Genomic DNA, 15,845 nt, shown 5'->3' with positions numbered 1-15,845 from the left:
GACCAACACTTCGACCCACCCATCTTTGTTACTACATGGAAAGACCAACACTTCGACCCACCCTTCTTTGCCCATTGAAATGAATGGAACTCAGAGGCTTTCCTGATATCACATTGCATGGGGGCCTAATTCTACTGTATATCAGCCGATGAGGATAATCTGGCGGTTTTCAGACAAACTTCCCATTTCTGTCAATGGGGAATGTTGGACGAAAATGGCCAGATCGGCTACTTTGGCTGCTGTAGAATAAGACCTATAGTTGAATGCTACTCTACCTCAATGAACAAAAGTGGCTTTCACTTACCATCAAATTCTGCAAGCCTGGAAATGTTTTCTCCAAGGTCTGCCGTTACTGGCAATGCCTGGCGTACCTTTAAATTGGTTTCCCTAAAAAAAAAAATATATACAGTTACGTACAATCTCTCATATTAACAAAGTGTTAATAATCAGATACACGTGCATTCTATTTTACTGATAACACAATCTGATCATTTAGGAAAATTGGCAATAATTCCCGCCAGTTATAAATAGGGGATTTTGACATTAACATTACAATGTTCCACCTGGTAAGGAGTGATATTATTTTGACATGTACATTGCTTTTAAAGATATTTTTATTGATGTCTTCCCACTGAAATGCACAAACTGCTCTTTGAATGTTCCATTTGTACACAAATCATGGCAATGCATGGCATACTGTATGTGTCAGTTGTCTGTGAGTTTCACAGTGTACCGTAGATAGGCGTATCAGTGTGTCTGACTACCCTATAACTGGATGTCATTTTGGTGCAATGGTGATAACATTTACCCTATAAACCTTCACTTATTCAACAAAATACTTGCTTAGCCCAATAAGAATTATTCCCAATATATGGGGAAATATATATTTCCAATATAGGTAACATTTGTCCCAGGAAATATAAATAATACCCTTCGTATGTGTAATTTCTTCAAAATATGCTCTTTATTTGGACCTTCTTTGAAAAGAGGGTTTGAAAGTCGTGAGTGGCGTACCTCAGGGATCGGTACTGGGACCCCTGCTTTTTAACTTGTTTATTAATGACCTTGAGGTTGGCATAGACAGCAAAGTCTCCATCTTTGCTGATGATACTAAATTGCGTAAGGTAATAGAATCAGAGCAGGATGTATTTTCTCTTCAGAAGGACTTGGAGAGACTGGAAACTGGTAAATGGCAGATGAGGTTTAATACAGATAAATGTAAGGTTATGCATTTGGGAAGCAAGAATAAACAGGCAACTTACAAATTAAATGGGGATAAATTGGGGGAATCCTTGATGGAGAAGGATGTAGGAGTGCTTGTAGACAGCAGGCTTAACAATAGTGCCCAAAGTCAAGCAGTAGCTGCAAAGGCAAACAAGATCTTATCTTGCATTAAACAGGGAAGGGAAGTAAACATAATTATGCCCCTTTATAATGCATGTGTTAGACCAACGGTGCGCAAACTGGGGGGCGCGAGACTGCCGGCGGGGGGGGGGCGCGGGGTTTACAGAGGCCCTGCGCGCTTCCCGAAGGCACTTAAATTAAGTGCCGGGGGAACTGCAGGGCCTCTGTAAACCTTCACTTACCTAGGCTCCGGCGTCTTCCTTCCTGCATCGCCATGGCAACGCGCCGTCAAAATGACGCCGTGAGGTCATGTGACGTCACGTTGCCATACGCCGGAGCACAGGTGAGTGGGGGTTAGGGGGGGCGCGGGAGTGAGGGGACCGCCGGTAGGGGGGCGCAGGGAAAAAAGTTTGCGCCCCCCTGTGTTAGACCACACCTTGAATATGGAGTACAATTTTGGGCACCACTCCTTAGAAAAGACATTATGGAACTAGAGAGAGTGCAGAGAAGAGACACCAAATTAATAAAGGGGATGGACAATCTAACTTATGAGGAGAGGCTAGCTAAATTAGAATTCTTTACATTAGAAAAGAGGCGTCTAAGAAGGGATATGATAACTATATACAAATATATTCGGGGACAATACAAGGAGCTTTCAAAAGAATTATTCATCCCAAGGGCAGTACAAAGGACTCGGGGGCATCCCTTTAGGTTGGAGGAAAGGAGATTTCACCAGCAACAAAGGAAAGAATTCCTGACAGTAAGGGCAGTTAAAATGTGGAATTCATTACCCATGGAGACTGTGATAGCAGATACAATAGATTTGTTCAAAAAAAGGTTGGACATCTTTTTAGAAATGAAAGGTATAAAGGGATATACCAAATAAGTAAACATGGGAAGGATGTTGATCCAGGGAGTAATCTGATCTCAATTGTTAGGAAGGAATTTATTTTTCCCCTTATGAGATATTATTGGATGATATGACACTGGGTTTTTTGGTTTGCCTTCCTCTGGATCAATAAGTAAGTATAGATGAAGTATCTGTTATCTAAATTTAGCATAGGTTGAACTTGATGGACATATGTCTTTTTTCAACCTCATCTACTATGTAACTATGTAACATTTTTATTACATTGACCCAGAAGAATATTAGAGATATATTTATCCAACAGTAACGTAATAAAATAACATGTCAGCACACACATAGACACCTGAATTCACTGACCTTAGTTTAAAACGAAATGTAAAACAACCAGAGTAAACAAAATTAGAAAAATAAGGAAGAAAAAAAACTCTAGTTGCCAGCTATATATCCAAGGTCAGCTACAGTACAGAACTGGGGCAAAAACACTGCCTGAGATGGCTCACAGACGTAAATCCCACTGGTTTTAATGGGAAAGGTTTTCCCTGATAAATCTGATGAAGAATTTCCCCCCCAGTTTTGCAGCCAGAACACCTTTATAAATAGGCCCCTAAATGTTTTGATGTCTTAATTGCATCATTTTTCATCCATTCATTGATCCTTTCTTGTTTACTATACAGATATACAGTACTAAACCTACACACAATGAGTTGCAGTTGATTGTGTATTATCCTACTTGTACACAATGCAGCACACGATTAAATACTTTCCCTCATCAGTAGAATGTTAAACATGATTCACCCACCCAATATGAATTTAATTACATGGTTTATTGCAAAAGAGACTTAAAAGTTATGGGTTACAATGAAAGAGTCATATGATTACTAAATGTTCTCCTCTATTTTATTAACGAGGTCTAAAGCAGCCTAGTACACATTTACGTAGTCACATAGTTACATAGTCACATAGTTACATAGTAGATGAGGTTCAAAAAAGACATGCGTTCGTCAAGTTCAACCTATGCTACATTTAGACAACAGATACTTTATCCTATATCTATACTTATTGATCCAGAGGAAGGCAAACAAAAAACCCCAGTGTCATATCATCCAATTAAATCTCATAATGGGAAAAATAAATTCCTTCCTGACTCCAAGAATTGGCAATCGGATTATTCCCTGGATCAACATCCTTCTCATGTTTACTTATTTGGTATATCCCTGTATACCTTTGCTTTCTAAAAAGATGTCCAATCTTTTTTTAAACAAAGCTATTGTATCTGCCATCACAGTCTCCATGGGTAATGAAATCCACATTTTATCCCCTCTTAGACGTATCTTTTCTAATGTAAATAAATCTAATTTAGCTAGCCTCTCCTCATAAGTTAGATGGTCCATCCCTTTATTAATTTGGTGGCTCTTCTCTGCACTCTCTCCAGTCACATAATGTATTTTCTAAGGAGTGGTGCCCAAAATTGTATTCCATATTCATGGTGTGGTCTTACTAATGCTTTGTAGAGGGGCAGAATTATGTTTACTTCCCTTCCATCCATTGCCGTTTAATGCAAGATAAGATCTTGTTTGACTTTGCAGCTACTGCATGACTTTGGGCACTATTGCTAAGCCTGCTGTCTACAAGCACACCTAAATCCTTATCCATCAAGGATTCCCGCAATTTATCCCCATTTAATTTGGAAGTTGCCTGTTTATTCTTGCTTCCCAAAGGCATAACCTTACATTTATCTGTATTAGACCTCATCTGCCATTTACCTGCCCACGTTTCCAGTCTCTCCAAGTCCTTCTGGAGAGAAATTACATCCTGCTCTGATTCTACTACCTTACACAATTTAGTATTATCAGCAAAGATGGAGACTTTGCTCTTGATGCCAACATCAAGGCCATTAATAAATAAGTTAAAAAGCAGGGGTCCCAGGACCGATCCCTGAGGTACTCCACTCACAACCTTAGCCCAACCTGAAAAAGTTCAATTTATGACAACCCTCTTGCCTATCCTTCAACCAGTTTTCAATCCAGGTGCATATATTTTTACTGAATCCAATTTGCTTTATTTTGTACAGCAACCTCTTGTGTGGAACCGTATCAAAAGCCTTTGCAAAATCTAAGTAGACCACATCAACTGCATTACCCTGGTCTAAATTCCTACTTACCTCCTCAAAGAAACAAATAAGGTTAGTTTGGCATGATCTATCCTTCATAAATCCATGCTGACTATTACTAATAATTTTGTTTTCCATTAGGCATTCTTGAATACTATCCCGTATTAAACTTTCAAGTAGTTTCCCAACTATTGAAGTCAGGCTTACAGGTCTGTAATTCCCCGGTTGTGATCTAGCTCCCTTTTTAAATATAGGCACCACATCTGCTTTACACCAATCTTGTGGTAATGCGCCTGTGGAAATGGAGTCCTTGAATACTAAGTGTAATGGTTTGGCTATTTCTGAACTTAACTCCTTGAGAACTCTTGGGTGTATGCCAGGTGCCTTATTTACTTTAAGTTTTTCAAGCTGTCTATGAACTTCTTCCTTAGTTAACCAATTGCTCATTAATATGGAGGTTGTGGCTTCCTCCTGCAGCTCTACTATTGAAATTGATTCTTCCCTAGTAAACACAGAGGCAATGAATTTGTTTAATACCACTGCTTTTTCCTTATCTCCAATAATCTGCCTGCCCATCTCACACTGAAAGGGTCCTATATTTTCTTTTCTGATTTTTTTGTTATTAAGGTACATAAAGAACTTTTTAGGGTTGATCTTACTTTCTATTGCAATCCTTTTTTCATTATCTATTTTTGCTAATTTGATTGCCCTTTTGCAATTTTTGTTACATTCCTTATAATTTTGATACGATGCCTCCATCCCTTCTGACTTCAAGAATTTAAACTCCTGCTTCTTCTTTTCCATTTCCTCCCCTACCTGTTTATTTAGCTACATTGGTTTTGACTTATTTCTTTTATACTTATTACCCAAGGGTATACACTGATAAGTGTGCTTTTCTAACAATGTTTTAAAGACTGCCCATTTATCTTCCACATTTTTCCCTGCAAAAACATTATCCCAATGTATTACTTATAGTTTAGTCCTCAGTTTATTACAATCTGCCTTTCTAAAGTTTAAGGTCTTTGTTGAACCCCCCAAAAAATCTGTTTTTTGATCATTTATTTCAAATGAGACCATGTTATGATCACTGTTACCCAAATGTTCCAGGACTTGAATATTTGTTATTACTTCTACATTGTTTGATATTACCAAATCCAGTATTGCCCCATCTCATGGTTGGTTCCTGAATAATTTGGGTCATATAATTGTCTTTAAGCATCCAAAAAAAAACTGTTTCCTTTTGTTGTAATGCTAATCTCATTGCCCCAGTCTATGTCTGGATAATTAAAATCACCCATTATGCAAACAAGACTCAGTTTTGATGCCTTCTCCATTTGCAAAAGTATTTTAGCTTCCTCAATCTCACAGCTATTTGGTGGGTTATAACATATCCCTTCAAACATTTTCTTTGTACCTTTACCTCCATTGATCATTTCTATCCACAAGGTCTCTACATTTTCATAATTCCCTTCATAAACATCTTCCCTTATAATAGGTTTTAGATCCGGTTTAACATATAAACATACTCCACCTCCTCTTCTATTTGCTCGATCCTTCCGAAAAAGGGAATAACTTCTAAATTAACTGCCCAGTCATGAGTTTCATCCCACCATGTTTCAGTAATGCCTATGATATCATACTGCTCCCTTGCAGCTATTAATTCAAGCTCCCCCATTTTATCTGGTCAGGCTTCTTGCATTAGCAAGCATTTAAGATTATTTTCAGCCTGTACTATTATCTTATCTGCTCCTTCCTTTCTGCGCCCACTTGGTTTAGTCTTTAGAAGTTTTCTAGTATCATCTGTAATTACTATGGGTGTCTCGCTGCTTGTCAAACTCGCACGTGTCCCCCATTCTACCTCCATAACCCCTTGTTTCCTCATCTGTTCTATTTAGTTCGTTATCTGTTTTCATTCCCTTCCATCCTAGTTTAAAATCTCGATCGGGCTGATGTGTGCGTCTTGAGTTTGGAATCACTAAGCTCCAACAAGGGGCATCAAAGATAAATAACGGCATCATTGCCTTTGACTCGAAGAGCAGTTAACGTTGGATCTAGCTCTGAAATCCCTTATCTGAGCTTAGTGAATCTTAATAAAAAAAAAGTGTAGTGACAGGGATAAAGCTTGACATTTTCAGAGAGTATTTGCTAGGTCATAGGTAGCATAAGCCTCGCCGGGTCAGGCACCTTGTTGACTAAATTTGACGTTGGAACCAAATGGGTAATTTATGGAATCTTTAATCCATGTCAAGCACAGGGTGCATAGACTTACTGTAGTTATGTCAAAACGTTAATTTTCTCAATTTTTATGCTCTCAAGTACTCAACAGGAATCTTAAAACTGTGGGCACATACTGCACCTGAAATACCTTCACACATTCTTATTTCAATTTAATTTAGATCCATGTTTTGTTGCAGTCATACAAAAGATGTGACAATCTTGGTTTCACACATTACGTTCAGTGGGATATTAGAAAATGTAATGAAGGCCGCTTTCTCTAATGTGTGATGTTCTGTGTTAATTAACATCGCAATTTGACAAATAAGATGTATATGGTCCATGGCAGATACAGAGTGAAGTCAAGTATTGTACTAGTGTACTGTAGAATAAAACCAGAATAGAAATGGAAAAGAAAACTCACCCGTCAAGCTCAGCGGTTTCAACGTAACACAGACCGTGAGGTTCACTACTTGTCATGAGCAGCAAATCAGCCTATTAATATATATATGTTAAAATGTCAATGCTTATTATAGAAATATACTTTTTCATTTTTTTTTAAAATACCACCAAAAATTAACATTTTCACTTAACCCCTTCAGTGCCAGAGAGGTTAAAGAAATGCCTTGGTACCCTCTCTGGCACTGAACGGGGTTACATGACTATTTAATTTAGAGTGGCCAATTCTAATATCTGTTTACAGACTTTGTTTTTATGAGTTATGTTTGACTGCACCTTTCATACAATGCAAAAGAGATCCTGTTTTAAAAAGAAGAAAAAAAACCCCAATAAAGGTTTAACAACTTTTGTTTAATAATTTTCAACATGTTTAACAGTTTTGCTGCCAGAACCAGAGGGGTATAAGCTATCGGGGACAGGTCGCTGCCAAATTATCACGACACAAACGATCACATGGTTGCAACACACTAGCTCAGTGTTTTTCAACAGGGGTTCCTAGGAGCCCTTTGGTTCCCTGGACATCCCTAAAGGGTTCCCTGCAATTTTCAGGTTATTTAAAATTGTACCAAATACAGAAGAACTTACAATGCATCTGATCTCAGACGCGTTGTTAGAAAGGGGTGGGGTTCCGTACAATACATCTGATCACAGACGTGCTATTAGAGAGGGTTGGGGTTCCTTACAATGTATCTGATCTCAGACGCGGTATTAGAGAGGGTTGGGGTTCCTTCAATGCATCTGATCTCAGACGCGCTATTAGAGAGGGTTGGGGTTCCTTACAATGCATATGATCTCAGACGCGCTATTAGAGAGGGTTGGGGTTCCTTACAATGCATCTGATCTCAGACACGCTATTAGAGAGGGTTGGGGTTCCTTACGATGCATCTGATCTCAGGCGCGCTATTAGAGAGGGGTGGGGTTCCTTACAATGCATATGATCTCAGACGCGCTATTAGAGAGGGTTGGGGTTCCTTACAATGCATCTGATCTCAGACACGCTATTAGAGAGGGTTGGGGTTCCTTACAATGCATATGATCTCAGACACACTATTAGAGAGGGTTGGGGTTCCTTACAATGCATCTGATCTCAGACACACTATTAGAGAGGGTTGGGGATCCGCAGAATTTCAGAATATCATTATAGGGATCCTTATCCAAAAGAAGTTTGGAAATCGCTACACTAGAGTCTTCCTCTCCAATTTAGATCACGTTCGCAATAGTGCAATGATGTAACTACAACACCAGATGCATGTTCTATCTGGCAGCAAAAAGGTGAACAACTATAAAATATACTTCTCTTTGCAACTTGACTTCCACCCCTACTCAACAGGGTAACTTTTATTCAAGTGAAACAAGAAGCTAGTGCATTGTACACAGTGTATTCTGTGCACCATGTTGAATAGGGCAAATATTATTTTAGGCAATTAAGGGTCTAGTTAAAAAAAAACATAGCAATAATGTTCTGTCCTTATAGAAGATCCTTTAAAAAATGGTATACAACGGCCATGCTAACCTATTTTAATTATAATTCTTTCACAAAATCAAAACATAGTATCACTGCTTTTTCAATAAGTTTAAGCCCATTAAATGCAATAATTACGCACAACTACGAACTGATTGTTCTCCAGTTTGATGATGTCTCCTGCTCTTACATTCATCCACTTCTCATTCTGTAATCTGCAAAGGGGGGGGAAGAAATAAGAGACTGAGCAGTCATTTCCTCTCCCAGAATTCCGTCGCTGTCACTTACAATCAGCCTGAAGCCTCAGTAATTATATTGCGCTGGATCATGAGGGTGGAAGGTATATTAACATGACATTCCAAGCTTGCTCACGCACAGGATACCAGGCAGAGCCATGGGGTGACCAAAGTGCAAATGAGGATGAATTGCCTTCTCGTAGAGCAACACAAACAATTTATTCAGGAATATTTCCAAGTAGACTCTGCATCAAAAAAGTAAATTGACGATATTGCTGGAACAGGAAGAAGGGAGTTGACTAATTTTGATGTTTTCTGTACATATTTGGGAGAAAAGATGTTGGACCACATTTACTAAACAGTCTGCTGGCGCTGGTAGACAACTTACGGCCAATTCAAGTCAATGGGCTGTAAGGCGTCTTCCAGCGTTGGAGAGGCGTCCTAAGGCAGAAGAGTGGTTTGTGTCTTTGCTTTTATCAGATCTAAAATGTTGCTTTTTGGGGTGCTCTGTAATCTGATAACCAAACAGATGGGTCCTACTGAATTTGAAGGTGGTACGGTAGGGAAGTGGGGACTAAGAGTCACCATTTTTAAAGGTGTCCGATAATGGGATTTAGGTATCAAAGAGTTCTAAGCTACAAAGAGATAGTACCAAACTGAGGCACGCAATAACACCACATTCCCCCTTTCTCCCCCGCCTCCCCCCCTCCAAAAAAATCACAATCCAAGCTACTTGAATAAATCTGATATGTGCAGGGGCGGAACTACTCACCAGTGGTCCCTATCCCCTGGGGGGGCCTTACCCGGCGGCGAAAGCACACTTCCTGTCGATTGCGGAAGTTGGGCCCGGCTGCTGGTTGGGCCTAACTTCTGGTTGGGCCTAACTTCAATGTTAGGACCGCCGGAGTAGGCTCCGCCTCCGGGTAAGGCCCCACTGCATGGGTAGAGCCCCGGGAACGGGAAGATAGAGAGGGGGCTCTGTAGAAATACCAGAACAGTGTTTTGTCGGCCGGGCGGTATTATTGTCGGATGGGCCCCTTACAGTCGGGTCCCTGGTGCAACTGAACCAACCGCACCCATGCTACTTCTGTCACTGGATACATGTAATATTTTTTACACCACACTTGCCGTTGGAGAACTTTGATACATAACCCCAAATGTTTCGCTGTTCCTCTCTTTTCCAAATATAATTATATTTTTGCTTTAGCGTAGCTATTTATTAATAGTACTGTGGCTTAAAAGGCACTAGCGTGTTTCGCAGGTTAGTACCAATGAAATATGCCAATAACAACACCTACAAAATATTACCAAAATAGCACCAACTGACAAAATTCAGAAAGAAGGACTTCACCCCAAGGAATTTACAACCTACAACAGTAGTCAATAAACTTCTGCACAACTTCTACACTACAAGGACTGAATGCGGAGTTCACATCACTTTTAAACCAAAGGGGGTATTCATTAAACTAGAATAGTGCCGATCGGGGCACTATCACACGGACGCTACTATTTACTTTAATGGCAATTTCTGTGCTACAAGCACTATCGCAGTAGCCCCCCAATGAACCAAAGTGCTTGGCATAATTTGGGCTGTAATAGGTGTACCTCACCTATGGTAACACCTTCTCTGACGTATCTCAGTGTATGATTGGTTCATCATTTAACATATATATTGAATCTTTCCTAGTGAATGCCTGAAACCTATCATCCAGACAGCAGGCGGACAAAAGGCATTCTACAATTGATGCTGTTTTCATAAGTGAAACACGTTTCAGACAGAAATGTACATTTTTTTTCCCATGGCTCTGCAATAAAGGTGAAATTTACAAAGCAGTCACTCATTTTTTTTTTATTGCCCCCATTATGGCATTTTTAGTGAGCCGCGCAATAATAAATGTATTATTTTCCAGAACGCAAACTGCAATGTACAGGATTATTTCCATATGAAGCATGTGAGCAGAGTAACAATGGTACAACTGTGATTAAAATGCATAAATCACTAGCACATCAAATATAATAATATATAAGTGTGTGTGTGTGTGTGTGTGTGTGTGTGTATGTGTATGTGAATGTATGTATGTATATATATATATCTTTATTGATAAAGCCCCATCTATGTACATCGCGCGTCACATGTGACATAATATAATATAACACATAATGGGAATAAGCGCTTGAGACATAGGTAAGTAACAAAAGGAAAAGGAGTTCCTGTCTGTCTAAGTATATATATATATATATATACACCTGGAAAACTGCCAGAGTTATCCCAATCTTCAAAAGTGGGGGGCAAAAACACTGTCTCAAACTACAGGCAAATCTCTCTTCTCCCAATACTATCCAAAGAAATGGAAAAATGTGTTCACTCCCAATTAAGCTCCTCCTTGTCTCACCGTGCACCCCAAAACTGGGACAGTCTACCGGAGACTCGCACAGCCGCCACCAGTCTAAATTCTTTCAAAACTAAAGCTGTTTCCCATTTTAATCTGGTCTGTAACTGTTATATACGTCTATAATATATATTATCTCTAACTGTGCATGCAATGTCTTGTATATAATGTATACCATGCTCACTTATGTAACTATGTATTTGTAACCATGTATTTGTCATTATAACTCTGTGCCCCGGGCATACATGAAAACGAGAGGTAACTCTAAATGTATTACTTCCTGCTAAAACATTTTATAAATAAATAATATATACACATACAATATGACCGTACTTTAAAAGGTCACAGCTATTTTTAATGAGTTAGGAAATGGAACTTTTTTCTGTGTACATAAGGGGCATCTCTTGAATTATTCCTTTCTATCGGACTATGACAAGGTCTGTAACAGTCAAAGAAGCAGGTTCTATTTGCGTATGATGAAAAACTATATATATAGTTTTATATATATATATATTTATATATATATATATATATATATATATATATATATATATATATATATATATATAAAAATAATGTACTTGTATTATGGGCTGTAAAACAATTCTAAATATTTATACAACTGGGAAAAAATACCCTGCACTATCAACATACTGTTTTACTAGATTATTTGGCCTGGGAATTAAAGGCAAGATCTTTAATATTGATCCAAGTACATGTTGTCCTGGAAAACTTTCAGCTGCAGTATTTGACTTCTTGCGAGTTTAGTGTCCGGTTTTGTGTTGCTCCTCTCCGCAGAAAATCCCCTGGTCGGGGGCGGGCCATGTTTATCCCCTCGAAATGATTGTGCTATCGCCGGTCTGTATCACTGTAATAAACCCCTTCAAGTTCCTTTTTTAGCCTCTGCTTTTTGTCTTGCGTGGCAGTGGGCACGTCCCTAATATTCGGTACTGAGGACTAATGGTTAAAGTGTGCTGGTGATACACTGTAAGTGCCCTACTGTATGTTGTACGTTGGACCTTGTATGTTGTACATCCGCAGGCCGGCCACCCGGACATTTTTATTATGGCCTTTTGCTCGTTCTCTCGGGGTAATCGCCATCAGCGTGGAATGTGATCTCACCAGAAAAGGAGGGCCCTCTTTATTCGTTCACGTCGCCGCGGTGATCACGACATTCTAGAACAAGAATGACTCTGGGACCGCGGGAAACCCTACGACACTCACGGGATTAAAGGTACATAGCACAACCCACTTATTTTTTTGCTACAGATGTAATGTTACACTTTTTTATTGGGAAACAAAAATGGCTTCTATTTAAAAAGCCTATCTGCTTTCTAAGTATAAATATTCAATACGTCTTTTTTTATATGCCTCAAAGAGCTTTAATTCCAGTGTTTCATTCGGAATTGTTTCAGTACCGCTCCTTTTTAATAAAACTTTGTTAATTAGGAGTTCTGTAACAGTGCCTTACCCCTGTCTAAAAGGCTTCAGAAAAAAAGCCTGTCTTTAGCTGATGAGTCCAGCAGGGAGCTGGTAAATTTCAGCACGTGTTAATTGACCAGTCCCCACCTGCTCAATAAGCGTGTGTAAAAGCCGGCTGCACAGACTGCCTGGGATCTCTAGCACAGGGAGAGTTTGTGCTGCTAAAGAGATCTCAGGGGAAGAGGGAGCCACGCTTGCATCGCGTTATAAGCGGATTCGCGTTGTAACGGATCGCGTTGTAACGGGGTTGAGCTGTATTATGAGGACGTTCTAAAAAGGATAGCATATTTTTTCTATGTACGAATGCACCTTGTATACAATAGAAAATAAATCTGCATGTTGATCTTGGCACAGGGGAGGGGTATAACAATGAGCTCCAGTTCCACAGCAGGCAGCTCTCCATCCCTTTATGAATCAATGGTTTATAAGTCAACTCCCTGTCTGTCTCAAAATATCATTATTTTGTCTACAGAATGCTAAACTCTTGGATACCTTTTATGGATAGTTATTTAGAGATTCAAACTTTCAACAACACCCAACCCCCTTTGGTCAGGCCTATGCTTCATTATCAATGGAAGAATGGCACATGGCTTTGATAGATAGCCATTATGCCATTCTGTCACTGTCCAGCCTACGTCTTTTTACACATACGTTAGGGGTTTAATTCCCAATTCTCGATTTTTTACTGGGTTTTTTTTGTTTCACATTTTTTTATAGGTTTTATACAGAGGAAAGGGTACAGATCATCACTTTATACAATGCCTTCGACTTGCACTTAAGGAGGAGCCCCTCCTATATCTTCCTCAGTCTTTTACACCCTCTTACTCGTCTCGCTTGGGGAATTAGTCTTTCCTCTTTTGGGTGTAGAGAAAAAGGATAGACCTATAGAAGAGAGGAAGTAGAAGGGGGAGGGGAAGGAGGGAGGGGACAGGGAAGGGGGGGAATGTGGTGGAATGGGGAACAAGTGATCGGGGGGGTGAGAATAGAGGGTGGGAAGGCAGGGCCCCCCTCAGAAACCCCCGACCTCGCCCCCAGGCGGACAGCCGGTGCGAGCTATTATTCCATAGAAGAATTTACGAGAACTCTCGAAAGCTTGTCCTACGGCATAAATTGTTAGTCCAAATAAAAAAGGTATCACCTAATACTGAAGAACTCATTTATTCTGCACTATCGCAACTGGACTAACACGGCTATTTCCGTTTTATATACACACACACACACACACACACACACACACACACACACACACACACACACACACACACACACACACACACACACATAAAAAGACTGTAGTCTCTCCAACTACAGTATATTAACCTTACTGGTGCATTGTTTCTAAAACCTGTCGCACCACTGGACTGGTTGAAATACCAAACTAAAACCTTTTCTTTCACTTAGGAAAATTAAAACCAAAAATGGGGGTGGAGAGGGGGAAGGAAGTTCTGGTTATCAATGCCAACTTGGGCTCTGAGGCTTAAATAAAAGTACTTAAAAACACATTTGACTAGAACAGAACTCTTCTAAATACCATAAAGGCATATGTGGTGCTGAGGAAGGAAATGTGTGGTTTGTGATAACATTCCCAGCACGACGATTCAGTGCATTTATTGAGATGCTTCACCGATGCTTCATGGCTCTGGTCCTCTGGGAACAGCAAGAGTCATACTGAAGAGAGCACACAAGATCGGAAATGACTGCAGCGCTCACTCATAGCTGCACAATCCCTATACATACAGACCAAAGCAGAAGGTGGGGAGGCCTCACAGAAAACGAGATCCTACTCCAGGTAGTAATGAGAGCATTAATATAAGAAGAAAGACACACAGCGCACCAGAGGTGAGTATCCAAATAGGTATATTAAAACGCACACACGCAACGTGTATCAGAAACTTACATTTAAAATAATAAAAATGCGCTACGCTGATGATCCAGAAAGGAAAGAGTCCGAAGATGGAATTCAGGCAGGACCTCCCCCGGACCACAACTCCAAGCGGACAGCAGCGAGGGCACAAGCTGCGTCACAGCGTGTAACGCACGAACGGGGCGACGGGCGACGTGAGATATGCTAAGGCTAGCAGCAATACCTCAACCGGTTTCGCACGTACTCCGTGCTTCATCATTAATATAAATATAACGTTTATTGAAATAGGTTAAAATGCTGGAGACATACAACGGTGCTCATAAAACCCTATTAACTAATAAGAGTTTATTGAAAAAAGTAAATATGAACATGAGCTGTGACTTAAGTTCAACTTGTGAAAATAATTCTAATACAAGCTAAAAATGAGCAGCCTATGAGGACAGATATTATACATAGTTACAGAGTAGATGAGGTTGAAAAAAGACATGCGTCCATCAAGTTCAACCTATGCTAAATTTAGACGACAGATACTTTATCCTATATCTATACTTACAGTGTATTGATCCAGAGGAAGGCAAACAAAAAACCCTAGTGAAATGTCATCCAATGGTATCTCATAAGGGGAAAAATAAATTCCTTCCTGACTCCAAGAATTGGCAATCAGATTACTCCCTGGATCAGCCTCCTTCCCATGTTTACTTATTTGCTATGTCCTTGTATATAAATTTCCTTTCTAAAAAGATGTCCAACCTTTATTTGAAGATATCTATTGTATCTGCATCACAGTTTCCATGGGTAATGAATCCCACACTGTAACAGCCCTTACTGTACGGAACCCTTTCCTTAGTTGCTGGTGAAATCTCCTTTCCTCCAACCTTAAGGGATGACCCCGTGTTCTTTGAACTGCCCTGGGAATGAATAGTTCTTTTGAAAGCTCCTTGTACTGTCCCCGGATATATTTGTATATAGTTATCATATCCCCTCTATATAGTTGACAGTGGTATAATAGTGATTTACAGGAATATATTCCTTATTAGTTTATAGATCCATAGTCATCGATGGAACTAGGTATCAACTAAATGGTCATAGTATTCGGATGTCACAAAGTGGTGAAATTTAGCAAGGGAAGTAAAAAAGGAAGGAATATAATAGCAATGTTGCTAGGATGGAAAAAGCAGGAAAGGACAGGATGATGCCGATCGGAGAGCTACCCTATTTTATATCTGCAGCGTAATACATAGGAGATATGTTGCGATAGTGGTATCTCTATTTCCTGGGCTCATAGGCGTCAATCCCTATACAATAAATGAATTCAATAAAACAAACCCCAAAGACAACCATAGGCCTCTTTAGTCCAATCCAATCCAAACTATAATCAGTTCATGATAGAGACCCCCTGCTGTGTGCACTTCTAGA

General features: G+C 39.7%; 1 protein-coding gene across 1 annotated transcript in view; it reads right to left on the bottom strand.

Moving 5' to 3' along the window:
* The window catches only part of ATP8B4 (ATPase phospholipid transporting 8B4 (putative)), a 138,334-nt gene that overhangs the window by 65,508 nt on the left and 56,981 nt on the right, over positions 1 to 15,845 (bottom strand). The window contains exons 8-10 of the mRNA XM_075575622.1: positions 8,600 to 8,672; positions 6,961 to 7,031; positions 305 to 387 (exon numbers count right to left, since the gene is read on the bottom strand). Coding sequence (XP_075431737.1) covers positions 305 to 387; positions 6,961 to 7,031; positions 8,600 to 8,672 — 227 coding nt within the window. The remainder of the gene's footprint in view (positions 1 to 304; positions 388 to 6,960; positions 7,032 to 8,599; positions 8,673 to 15,845) is intronic.

Source organism: Ascaphus truei, chromosome 18 (genome assembly GCF_040206685.1).
Source record: "Ascaphus truei isolate aAscTru1 chromosome 18, aAscTru1.hap1, whole genome shotgun sequence".
Lineage (NCBI taxonomy): Eukaryota > Metazoa > Chordata > Amphibia > Anura > Ascaphidae > Ascaphus > Ascaphus truei.
Note: the sequence above shows the minus strand (reverse complement) of the source record. Positions and strands in the feature narration are given on the sequence as shown.